This window comes from Eumetopias jubatus, unplaced genomic scaffold (assembly GCF_037043125.1).
Source record: "Eumetopias jubatus isolate StellerSeaLion01/CBP00866 unplaced genomic scaffold, mEumJub1_p1.0 scaffold_4, whole genome shotgun sequence".
Lineage (NCBI taxonomy): Eukaryota > Metazoa > Chordata > Mammalia > Carnivora > Otariidae > Eumetopias > Eumetopias jubatus.
In genome coordinates this window covers 6,753,633-6,765,867 of record NW_028274810.1, presented here as the reverse complement: position 1 = coordinate 6,765,867, position 12,235 = coordinate 6,753,633, and the positions used below count along the sequence as shown (strand labels likewise).

General features: G+C 54.3%; 1 protein-coding gene across 1 annotated transcript in view; it reads right to left on the bottom strand.

Moving 5' to 3' along the window:
* The window catches only part of TBX15 (T-box transcription factor 15), a 99,478-nt gene extending 92,936 nt beyond the window's left edge, over positions 1-6,542 (bottom strand). The window contains exon 1 of the mRNA XM_028102178.2: positions 6,338-6,542. Coding sequence (XP_027957979.1) covers positions 6,338-6,542 — 205 coding nt within the window. The remainder of the gene's footprint in view (positions 1-6,337) is intronic.
* Positions 6,543-12,235: the final 5,693 nt, after the last annotated feature.

The following is a 12,235-nucleotide window of genomic DNA, read 5'->3' as shown; positions in this document are numbered from 1 at the left end:
CCCCCCCAGCAAATTGTAGGTGTTCCCCATGTGTTAACTGGCTCTACAAATAAGGGGGGGCAGTTTATTTTCTCTAATATTTTTCTGATATTTCCTGAGATATTATCTATGTCTCATTCAGAGCGGTAGAGTTCACACATAAATTTGTGTAAACACAGTTGTTTATATACTCTTTAATACATTTTACACACTTATGTCTAAAGGGCATAGCTGAACACTGGCTGGTAAAAAGTACAGAATCGAGTACCAAATGCAAGGCCTATTTTCACTTCTGGTATCAAAAGCTCATCATCAGTTTGTAGTCAGCAGAATGTCCTGCTTCAAAGTGGCACTGCATAAATGTTGATTTGTCCTCACCAGAGGCTTAATTCCCCACCTCTTCCCATTTCACCTCCTGCCCTCCCTACTGAGTCTCATTTTCCATCCTGACACTTGGAACAAGGGCCTCACTTAAATTAAGTAATGATTATCCTCGCCCAAAGATGTATGAACGGACCCTAATTTACAAATTGGCTAATTGCTGTTCCCAGTGCAGACCCCTGTATCTCGGTCATACACATATAAAATTCAGGGCTCACTGGAAACCAGAAAAGGCAAGGCAAAAATAAACCACATGGAGGAGAGAAAGAAGGGGGAAAGAGTCCACATTCTACCAGTTCCCTACTTTTCCCTGTGGAAAAACATCCCAAAAGGTCAAAACTAGAAAACCACTTAAATATTCTCTCCTACTGCACTACTTTGTCTTTGTCTTTTGGGAGTAAGAAAGCAATAACCAGCTACACCTCCCCCATAATAATCATTAGATGGATTTCTGCATTTCCAGAAAGGAAAGTGAAATGCCAATCTGCTCTCTGCTCTTTATCCCTGTGGGATCTGCTCACTTCAGTCTTGTTTTTGTTTTCAACTCTACAGTCACCTAGAGAAGGAACTGACAGATTTAAGAAGTAATCATTTTACTCCTGGGTGTGAGAAATAAACTTCTAACCCAGTCCATAATCGGGACCTCAAAAACGTCCGCTCATCTTATTAATATATTTTTGGCAATATAGAGAACCGTTGTGACAGACCCGGAATATTTCACTCTTTAATACTAGCAGTGCCCTGGAGAAGCTTGGATGAACAAAATGTTTCGGGTCTTCTGAGCCAAAACGTATTTGTCCCTCTCCCCTTGTGGCCCAACATGAAGGATTAATGGTGAGGGACTTGCTTCCATTAAACTCATGTCCGCACACACAAAGGAAATTATACAAATAAATGGGGGAACGCAAACCACCAATACCCAGTCACCTTAGGTTTGGCTCCCAGGTTAGGCATTTCACACCATTCTTCAGTCGCTCCTCGCGTGCTGGGTGTATTAATCAGATTTTAAACTAATTTTCTTTAATATTTAAAAGATGCTCATGATACCATTTGAAGTAATGGGGGAGCAGGAAACCGGCAGCGAGTATATGTCAATATAGTTTCAGTACGAGCTCCACTGTTAAAAATTTAATTCCCCCTTCCCCCTGCATGAACGTCACCCCGCAAACTTTTCTTTCTGGGAGTTTAACTTATAAAATCAGGAACCCTAAAGTGGCTAGCTCTGAACCCAAATAAAGTGTTCAATAAGAAATGGTGTTGGGTGGGGCGTGGAAGACGCGAATTCAGAAGCGCTGCGCGCCTAGGCTGTGAGCTGATCTGTCCAGGAAAGGCTTCTCCCGGCGCAGCGGACCAGTCTCCGAGGGGCAGAGGCGGGCGGCGGAGCCGGGCGAGGGGCCTTGCACCGCCCAGCCGCGAAGGGAGAGACCGCTACCCCGCAAGCTCGCCTGTTACCCCAGCGTCTTCTCCACGCCTCACAAGGACCTGTGAAGGGCGCGGGGGACGGTGGATGACGGTGCAAAACACAGCACACTCCGCCTCCCTTCCATCACATTCCAAATGCTGGGCATTAGGGTTTTCCCAATTCCCTGTCCTCCCCACTGCCTTCCAGCAGTTCGCTCCATCTACGGGATGGGGGGGTTAGAATTGTTTCCTTCTTCCTGGGGGCTTCTATTGTGCCACCGCGCCAGGGCCAGCGTAAAACAGAACATCTTCATAGCCCTGCCCACCTCCCAGGAGCCACTGCCACCACCCGCAGGGCGTCCGATGTAGCCACCCTCCGACCTGAGGGGCAAAAGGGCTTTTGGCAGCCGAGCACAACCATCCTCGCCAGCCTATGACGAATTCAGATCTAGCCTACCCCCTCACTCCCCTTCACACAAGGTCACTCACCAAAGACGCGGCCACCGCGGAAGGCCGTTTTGACTTGGCAGGCGTTGCGCATGTCCAGCAGGCACCACACTTGGCTCATCCTCGGGGTCCCGGCCTGGCACCTTCGAGGCCTGCGCTGGCGGAGGGGCGCACGTACCACTGAGGAACCGGTATTCCTCGCCCGGGACTCTACCTCAGGCATATACACTTTGGCTTCTCGCCCAGCGCACCCCACACCCTTGCCGGGCAGTCCAAGCTCCGGCCAGCGCCCTGGCTGGTTCTTGCCCCGCGCAAGCAGTCTCCCCACTGGCCTCAAACTCACCGCTTTTTCTCCATTACTTAAACGTCAGTGAACAGTCATTTCCTCCGTTTTGACCCTGTGTTTCCCTATTGGGGATTGGGGGTAGGTGGAGGGGTGATGTCAGGATTAAAATATTGGGAGTCTTACTCTGAGCACACAAGCCATAAACTGGCAGATTAATTCGCGTGTACAGTCGATCTCGGTAATTCGGGATAAGAAAGTGCCCTGGGGGCACTGCACAGGCTTTGCCGGTCTCATTTCACTACGGATTGGGCACCGGCCGCGCAAGCCTGACATATGTGCACGTGTGCGCGGAGTACAGATCTGCCCGCATGTTCGTGAGTGTGCCTGCTTTGTGTGCCCACTCGCGTACGCCGCCACCTTCTTAGGCCTCTGGAGCGCCGCGGCTGCAAGCCTCAGGGCCGCAGGCCCTGGAGGGGGAAATCCTTTCGCAGAAGGTTTGAATTATTTCGCTCCGCGGGAGACCGGACCTCGGCCGCACTCGGCTGCGGACTTGGGCGGGAAAGGCCCAACTCCAAACTGGAGCTGGGGAAGCCGGGTGGAGCCGGGGCTGGGGTCCGAGCGCAGATGGCGCCGCCGCGTGCCTGAAATATACCTCCAAGGCCGCAGCCGGAGCAGCTGTTCCGGGCGATCCTGGCTCAAAAGTGTTCCTGTTGCTGCTTGGTGAGAGGCGGGGGCAAGCAGGCCCAAGAGTCAGGCTCCTCGGAGACCCTCCCGAACCCGCTGCGGCTGCGTCCTGGCGGCTTCTCCAAAAGACGCGGAGTTCTGGCAATAATGAGGGCACCTCACAGGCCCTTCTCCAAGGCCCTTTGGGCCTCGGGGTTTTTCGGGACCAGTAGCCTCGGTGGAAAATTTTGAAATACATACTGTGTGTCCTCTGATGTGTGAGTTCCTACAGCGCGCAGACTGGGATGGTCCCCCGCTGCTGCAGGTTGACGCCCCAGGCTGCGGGCGCTCGGCGCCAACTAAAGCCAGCTCTGTCCGGACGTGGAAAGAAAAACGGACTGTGAAAAAGCAAAAGGCCACGTCTTTGAATAAAAGTTAAACATTAAAATCTAACCCTTGGGTTGTCTCAGAATCCTGGGATTTTAAGGCACGGACAGGGAGGGCTGGAAACCGAGGTACCAGTCAGAGGGAGGGAATGGTGAAAATGATAAACACAGTTGCTTTGCGCGGGTGTCCTGTGTCTGTATGCGTGTTTGTTTAATCCTTCCCCAAGCTCCGTGGCAATTTTGTTTCTGTTGTCGTTTCCCCCCCACCCCCCATTCCTGACTTCTTATCATCGGCCTAGCGCAGGCGAGCCACACGGCGGGTCCAGCCTGCTCTCTGTCCTAATCCGGGAAGAGAGTTTAAACAATTTGAGGCCAACGACGGCAGAGACATGGCCCTGGGCACAATGGAGTTCCCCGTGCCCCTCCCCGACCTCCACCACCATACACACCTTTAAAGATGTGTGTTCATTAGGGCGCCGAATTAGAGGAGAAAGAAAGGCCTACAGGGAACCCCAATCCCTGGACTCGCCTTCCGCAGAGCCGGCAGCTCCGCCTCCTCCACTCTGGGGACTGCGGAGGCTCCACGCCACCAAGCAGTTTTTCTGAAAGCTCTTTTCTCTTTCTATGTCCGGTTCGTAAGAAAGCTTTGGCCACTGCGGGGGCTCCAACTTGGAGATCCCTTCCGTGCACGACGCAGCCAGGCCGGACTGGCAGCCTGGCGCCGCAGAAGGCCCGCGAGTACTCTCGGCTTTCAGCTTCTTCCTCCTCCCGGCCTCAACCCCACAAACATATTTCGTTTTCTCCAATCCAAACACCCATCTTTTTCTTAAAAAAAAAAAAAAGATGAAATGGGAAGGGGTCGACTGAACTCTGTGTGACATAAAGTCCTATGTTAGGTTCTCACCCCCTACCCCCATACTGTGGGAGCAAGAGAACAGCATTTTGGACAACAGGTCCTCACGTTTATGTCTCTGGAATGGTCTCTCCTTGCCCCAACCATTTCTCTCCTCACTATGGCTGATGTAAATGCCGGAAAGAGAAAACTGCAAGCTGAGTCTCTGATCATGACCCCACGTATTGGTCCTTTTGAACAAGCGACCCTAGACCAGCTCCGGCGGACCTGGACCCCTCCCTAGAGAAAAGTACCCGCGGACAGGGTGTCTGACACGCGCAGTTAAGCAACTTCTGTCTTTTCCACTGTCGGGAAAGCAAAATAACCTCCCAAACCATGAGTTGTCATGAGGCCTGAAAGAACTCCCACTAAACCGTGTGAAGGCACAAGTGAGATTATCACAACATATAAATGCGGTGAGGAAACAGGGTCTGGCCAGAGATGGGAAACACACATTAGCCACGCGTTCCTTTCTGGATTGCCCACACAGGGGTCCGCGTGGACAGGCACCCGCACCCAAATACAGGGAAAGATTTGAGCGGACGAAATAAATCTCCTTTTAATTTTCTTTTCATCGACTAATAAAAATAATTCCCCAGCACTAAACTCAAATACCGTAACGGGCCACAAGAACACGGAGAATTCATAAAACTCTGTCTCTGCAAGTCACCCGCTAATCGCGTTATTATTAGCCTCAGGAGCATGGAAATTGAACTGTCACTGCCGAAAGAGAAAATGTAAGCGACAGCTGTCCCTCCCTGGGTCGGCCAGTTCTCCAGCCCCCAAGCCCCTGGGCCCCAAGCTCAGTCCCCAAGCTCTTTCGGCCTATGGCCGCCCCCATCCCTTTGCGGGCTGCCGCCCCCACCCTGGCTTTCCGCTCCTGGCGCGCTGACCCAGGTTTACTCCCTAACCCTAGCTGGTCAGCAGGATCACCTCCAGAATGGCAGCAGAAGTCCTGGCTGGAAAGCTTCTGAAACCGCTAAACCAAGCTGCGACCGTGCGTGTGTGTGTGTGTGTGTGTGTGTGTGTGTCCGCGCGCGCGGGCGCGCGCGCAAGATTCTTCCGACAACAGCTGTTCCCCCGGGCTGTTTTGCACAGTTGAAATCTTGGCACTTAATATAAAACGTTAAGTTGTCCCCCCCCTTCAACTACCCTCCCAGGTTTCTGCTAAAATACAGACACCAACATCCGCTCTGTGTTTTACGTGTTGTGTGCATATAATGTGCTTAGATCTGAGACACAAATTAATCGCTCCGCTCCTCCCCAGTACACAGAGATGTGGGCCCTGAAGAGTGACCCAGGGCGCAGGGTAAGGGGTCTAACATAGATCCTTTTTCCATAAACGCCAACGAAGTAGAAATATAATTATGCTCCGTCCTCCCCGGAGTAGGGGAAACACAAGAACTTGAGTCCCAGAAAAGTTGGTGGGGGAAGGGCGAGGACCGAGGTCGAAGGCTAAATGGGACAAACTGGGCATTTCCCGGGACTGGGTGTCGAGCCCGAGAACTCCGCGCCAGTCCTCTGGAGCTCTCAGAAGCGAATCCCAGCCCCTCTCCACTCCTGCGGTCGCCTTCGATCTGCGCCCCTCCTTGACCCCATGGGCCTGCGGCCGCTCAGCTGTGAACACCAGAATAGTGCGCTCCGCTCCCAGAAGAGAAAGGGATGCGAGCGAGGCCTCCTTGCCTGAGGTTGGCGACGAAAATGCAAGGCTCAGTTCCCCTCAAGTTGTTTGCCGCGAATTTGGGGAAGGCTCAAGACGTTTGCGCCAAGAAAAGGAAACCCGCGTTGGAGCAAGGCAGGGCGTCAGCTAGCAGGGCCTCCTTCCACACCACTCCGCCCGCGGGCTGGCCGCCCGGCGTCCCCTCTCCGCCCGCCTCCCTCGGTCTGGTCCTGCGCACTCACCCGGGTGAGGTTCCAGGCCCTGTGCGGCCGCGTCCTCCGTGTCTCCGAGTGGGCCCGCGGGGCTCAGCGCCTCCATGGACAGGTCCAACCCCTTCTCCTCCCAGTCTCGCAGTTTCCGCTTTTTATTTGAGCCGATCAAGGCTTCAACGGAGAAGGCATGTGCTCGCGAGCTCAGGGCGACTGCAGATCTTCTCCTTTCACTCATCTTAGCCGCCCGCACCCCGGCCTCCGCTCGCCCCCGCTACTGAGGGAGCAGCCCGCGCCCTCACGCTCGGAGCGCCCTCCGGGCCGGGCCCGGGAGAGGCGGCGGCGCGGCGGCCGAGACAGAGGCGGCGGCGCTGCGGGTCCTTTGCACCCTCCCCCTGCGTCCTCCCCCTCCCTCAGCAGCCGGCTCCGACCGGCGCCCCTAGCTGCCCCAGCGGCTAGGAACGAGCGCCCGGAGCGCCGCCCGCTCGCCGCATGAGCGCCCAAGTCCTGCTTCCCACCCACCGGGGCAGGCGCTCACAGGCTGTGCAGACTGGACTTCATCTTTTTTTTATTCTCTCTCTCTCCTCCCTCTCCCTTTTTCTCCTCCCTCTCCCTCTTCCTCTCTTGGTCTTCCCGTCCTTCCTCTGGTCCAAACTTCTGGGAAACTTTTTTTCTAAATTCCTCCCTTCCCGAGAAGCTGGGGGCAGGCGGTGCGCTCCTGTCCGTGGGGTGAGGGAGAGGGAGGGGGAGGAAGAGAAAGACAGAGGGGAAAAAAAGCCAGCCCCCGGCCAATGGCGAGGAGGGAACAGGAGAAACCCTGAGAGCGCGGGCCAATGAGAGGAGGGGAGAGACTGAGGCTCGGGCCAAGGCTCCGCACGGGTAGTCCGGGGGATGCTCCTGGGCCGACTTTAACCCGTGGCTTCCCGGTTCCCCACGGGTTCTTCATGGGGGAGGGAGGAGGGCCGAAAGTCGAGGTCTGATCTTCGCCGTTCCAAACTCCTGCCGGTCCCAAATCCGTACCTTTCCCTTCCAAATCTGCTAAGTCTCATAGACGCTGCAAGCCCAGAGTCATTTTAATTACCGATCTGGAGTCTGGGGGCTCTCAACCTGTCCAAAAACGCCCGAAAACGACTCCGATAATCTCGCGCCTGCCCCCAGACGCTATTAGCTCTTCTGGTTCCGCCGGGATTTCGCCACACAGGTTACTTTCCTGTGGTACGATGTCTAAGCAACTCTGGCTAAGGCAAAACGAAAGAAATAAACAAAGACGCCCGGTTACTATCCAGGGTCTTGTAATTGTAAACCTAATGATCGCTTCCTCCTTCCAGTTCTACCTGGTGGAGAAGGAGACGTAGGCTCGGCTCCCTCAAAGCAAGAGGCCGGCGGTGGGGCGCCCGGCTTACCGCGCGCTCCGCAGACTTATCCCGACTGGGCCCGCACGCAGCAAACGCTCGCCTTCGCTTCCGCGTGGATGCTGATCTGAGCGTTGCCTGCTCGGGGTGCCTGTTCTGGAGAACCCACAGAGAAGGGGTGGGCAAGGGCAGCCAGTAACTTTGACAGCGGAAGAGCTTTTTCAGAATGCCCTTCAAATCTGATCACCTCGGGAACCCGGCTCTCCCCACTCGCTGAGCCTCCTTCCACCCTTAAAAAAAAAAAAAAAATATTTTAGGACAGAGAGGTCGTCAGGGATTTCTCTGGAACTTACAACCCCGCACTCTAGCCATTCTCATTTCCCACACCCTCTCCTGGGTCACGCTACTGGTCACGGGCCGCAGGAGACCGCGGGCGCAGCCCAACGCAGAGCCAGTTCAGAGGAGCCCAGAAGTTGATCTTGCGAAGCAGGAAAAAAAAGGTCTCGGATTTCGCGGACTGCGGCCTAACCACAACCTGATCTTCCCATCCCAAAGACCTGGTCGACACTCTTCCAACCCCGCGGGAAGAGGCAGGAAAGAGCCAGCTCCCCGGGTGCCAGGGACAGGCAGAGAAGAGGGGCAGACAAGTCTCGCCAACAGCCAGGCCCTGAACAGGGTCAGCAAGCCTAGGGCAGAGGGGCCCACGGCCAGTCACAGGCCCCCCAAGAACAAGCGCCCATCTGCCCTTCCACCCTGTCAGGCCTCTGAAAGGCCACATTCGCTTCCCAACCGCAGGGTAAATCTAGTCCTTGATATTATAGTTGGAAGTGCTCTGGTGCTGGAGGCAACCGCTGAGTGTCATGAATGCACCTTGGGCCTCTTCGGAAGAAAGCAAAAAAGAACACTTTTGGAGCCCCCTCACATTGGGCGTCAGCCAGACAAGAGGAAGCTAGTGGCGCAGCAAATGCAGAAAGAATGATGGAAGCCACCGGTTGAGTGCGAGTCAGGCAGGCCTCTCTCAGGCTTGGGGATCCCTGAGCAGCACTCCAAGCACCCTGGGATCTAGAAGTCGGCAACAAAGCCCCTCTGCGTCTCCTGCCGGGCTGCAGGGCAAACTCCAGGAGCCTGGGTGGCAAGGCACAGGGTCTCCCATCTCAGTCACCGCTTGGCGTGGCTTCCAGGAGCCATGGCAGAAAGTGACAGCGCAATCACCACAACGGGGACTCAGCAAAAGAGTTGGAGACAAGGGCAGGCCAGGAGCGCCCAGTTACCTTCTCCTTCGGCTTAGATCTCTCTTTCGGCTCCTGATTCTGGTGTCACTGCCCGGAACTGGGGCCTGTTGGGACCCGACCCAGTGGGATAGCAGCGATGGGGCCAACCTCTCTTCCTTACCAGCATTTTTCTCCTCCCCATTGCCTGTATCTCCCATCTCCCTCTGGCAGCCTCTTACCTTGGCCTTCCCTCACAGACCTAGTTTGGACATCATAGGACATACACCCTCCCTGGGGCTGTGAAAGTTTCTCAAAAAGAGAACTTTTGGTTTACCCACATACCAAGATGCAGGTCCAGAAAGCCCACACAATATAGGTGACCATACACACAGGTTGGAGAGACATGCATAGAAAAGATAGCCCCGTCTTCAACAGCATGCATCTGCACCTTACCCCCAAACATACACTCTGCATAGAGTTCTCAGAGGAGCTCCTATACCCTTCCTTCAGTTCACACATAAGTTGCCCCCACCTCCATCCCATATACACATATCTTAAAATTGTGGATTAGGCCATTAAACAAATCAAAGGGTCAGGAAGCCAGGTTGCTTTGGATCAGTCATGAAAATAGGAGTTTTCCTCTAGGTAAATGGGAGGGCCAGAGATATTTTCTTTTTGTGACTGTAGGGGTCAATCTAAACTTCCCCCGCCCCCCAGGGGCCTGCATTCCTTGGTTCCTGACCCTATACTGATGGGAAGGGAGGTCTGGGGAAAGATTAAGCAGGATGGTTTAATGGCTGTGACTTTAGTGTATAATTTTATGTGATTGGGAGAAGAAGAAAAAGAAGACTGGGGGATTCAATGTAGAAATCTGGAAGTGTGCTATGCATTTTCCTCCATTCATATCAAAGCGTTTTCAAAATCTCATGACCCAGTTTCTCTTTCCTTTAACCTTTAGGAATAAAAGCGGGATGCCCAATGCATGAAGCTAATTCCTGAGGCAATCCCCAGATTTCCCAGCCACCAACCTTAGGTCTTGGGTGGAGTCTACAGGTCTATTTCAGGCCTGACACTGATGCAGAAGGAACAAGTTGGAGCCAGCCCTCCCCCCCATCCTGCCATGCCCCCTGCAGGGTCCCCCACTGACTACCTGTAGGGACCTATGGGAAATGGATGACCAGTCCTAACCTTGACAGGAGGAACGCCCAGAAGCAAAGAGCAGCATAAGGACTACTCACCTAAAACTGGCCATGTCCAAATATTTTGATTTTTCAATGCAACAACAGAGTTCTGCAGTGTAAGGACGAAAGTCCTGGAAACACAAGCCCCTACATCACCCACATACCTACCAGTCTTCCTTCTGTTTCTCCACACTAAATACCACCACCACTGTTAATGCCTCAATACAAGGTGGTCTACCAGATGCTGGGACTTTGCAGTTTTGAGTAATTTAAAACAAAGTTAGAAATCGTTGCCAGCAGGACACGTTAGTCTGCCCTTAAACACGTGGGCAGGACACCAGGTGGGGGTGAGGCAATTACAACGAATTCAGCCCGTCTAGGCACTAGATATAAAACATTATGAGGCGACTATGGGGTGGGAGGTAACCCTCTGGACTCCAAGTCAGGTGAAGCCTAGCGAACAGGTCCCCTGCAGCATTTAACTGTGTGACCTTAGGCAAGTCAGTGCATGGCCTGTGCCTCAGTCTCCCCTCCGGCAGAGTGAAGGAGCCCTAAATACTTTACAACTACGCAAAGCAGGCAAGATAATGGGTCGGAGGCGGAACAGACCTGAGGCTTTATTGTTGCTGTGATCGAATCTTCTGGGAATATGAGGCCAGGGTACCCACTTTTCACTTCTTCTTCCACATTGGCGCCCAGTTATGGGGTGGCAAAACTGGCCTGGAGCCCTCAGGTGGGCGTGGGAGGGAGCCGATTTCTGGAAACGCCCGCCCGATGCCAGCCCCGCGGAGACTGCGCAGGCCCACTCCCGCAGCCTGCATCTCCAGTCTCCGGGTTGGTTCAGGTTGCCGGGCGCTTCGCGACGGCGTGCGTCGTTGACTGTTCAACCACCCTCTCACACTTTTATAAAATAAATGTCCGTGGGGGCAAAAGGGTCTTTAATGATGTTTTTTTGTTTTCGCGAAATAAAATCTTTTGTTTTTATTTTAAACCAGCAGCGTGCCCACCTCTTGGTCCTTCCAGATGTTTGCAATAAAATCGCAGGTTTTGCCTTTGGGACTGGAAATAAAATTTAACGGCCTTCACCCTGTAATTATTCTCTTAGCTCGCCCTTCATAAATTTATCTGCTTTCTATCGGCGTTGGGGTAGGGGGCGAGCGAAAGGGGAGAAAGCCCCAATTTTATATTTGTGACTATAAAAAAGCGCCACCCGGTTGCCTCGCCTTCGGCGGCCGGGGTGTAACCGGGAGAGCCTGGCCCGGCGGGCGGCAACATTGCGCTATTGTTCGCTGCCCTCCGTCTGCGCGGGAGCTGGGCCCCTCCACAAAGGGGGCCTTGTGCGGCCATGCCCAGAGCGGCCGCGCCCAGGAGGCGAGGAAATCCTGTCCCCCCCAGGCCCAGCGCCTCTTTTCCCTGAGCGTATCGTGCAAGCCGGCAGCCGGACCTTGGCCTTCAGTTTGCGCCCGCCGTGGACGCCGCCAGTTCCTAGCCCGCCAGCTTTCGCAGGAAGCGAAACCTCGAGCCTGCGCGGAGCCCACGGAGGGAGGGGGAGGAGCCTGCCTCTGCATACCCAGGAGCTAGGAAAGGCGGGCACGAGGGCGTCAGGCTAGGGGGCTTTCTGCAAGGCCCTCCAGCCCCTTTCCTTCGCCTTGCTTGGCCTGGGCTGGAGGGCAAAATTCCGGCACCTTCCTGAGCTCAGGGTTGCTGGGCAACCCTAGGCAACCCAACCCAAAGTCAGCAGATTTTGAGGACACCAGCGTGCACCCCCAAGTAAACGTTACTACATCAGTAACCACTATGTACTTGTATAGGCGGCTTGTAAGTACAAGGTTCATGCACCTATTCTGTATGATTATACAAAGCCATGGTTGTATCTGGCAGTATACACATGCATGCACACACCAAGTGCGGCTACACGCGTGTATGCACATGCCTTTCTAGAATCAAACATGCGTGTAGAAACAACCCAGGGCTGGGTACAAAGCATCAGGCACAGCCATATGGGGGAAACATTCCCGCGGCACACTCAGCTAGCCCCAAAGTCTGCAGAAATCTACCGGAATTCCATACTTTGCATCTCTCCCCCAACTCCACAGTTCTCTTGGGATCTCCCTGGCCTCCAGAAGCTTAATCCATGCGGCTGTCCCACGACCTCCTCCTTCATCTGCGTGGAGCTTCATCCGTGGG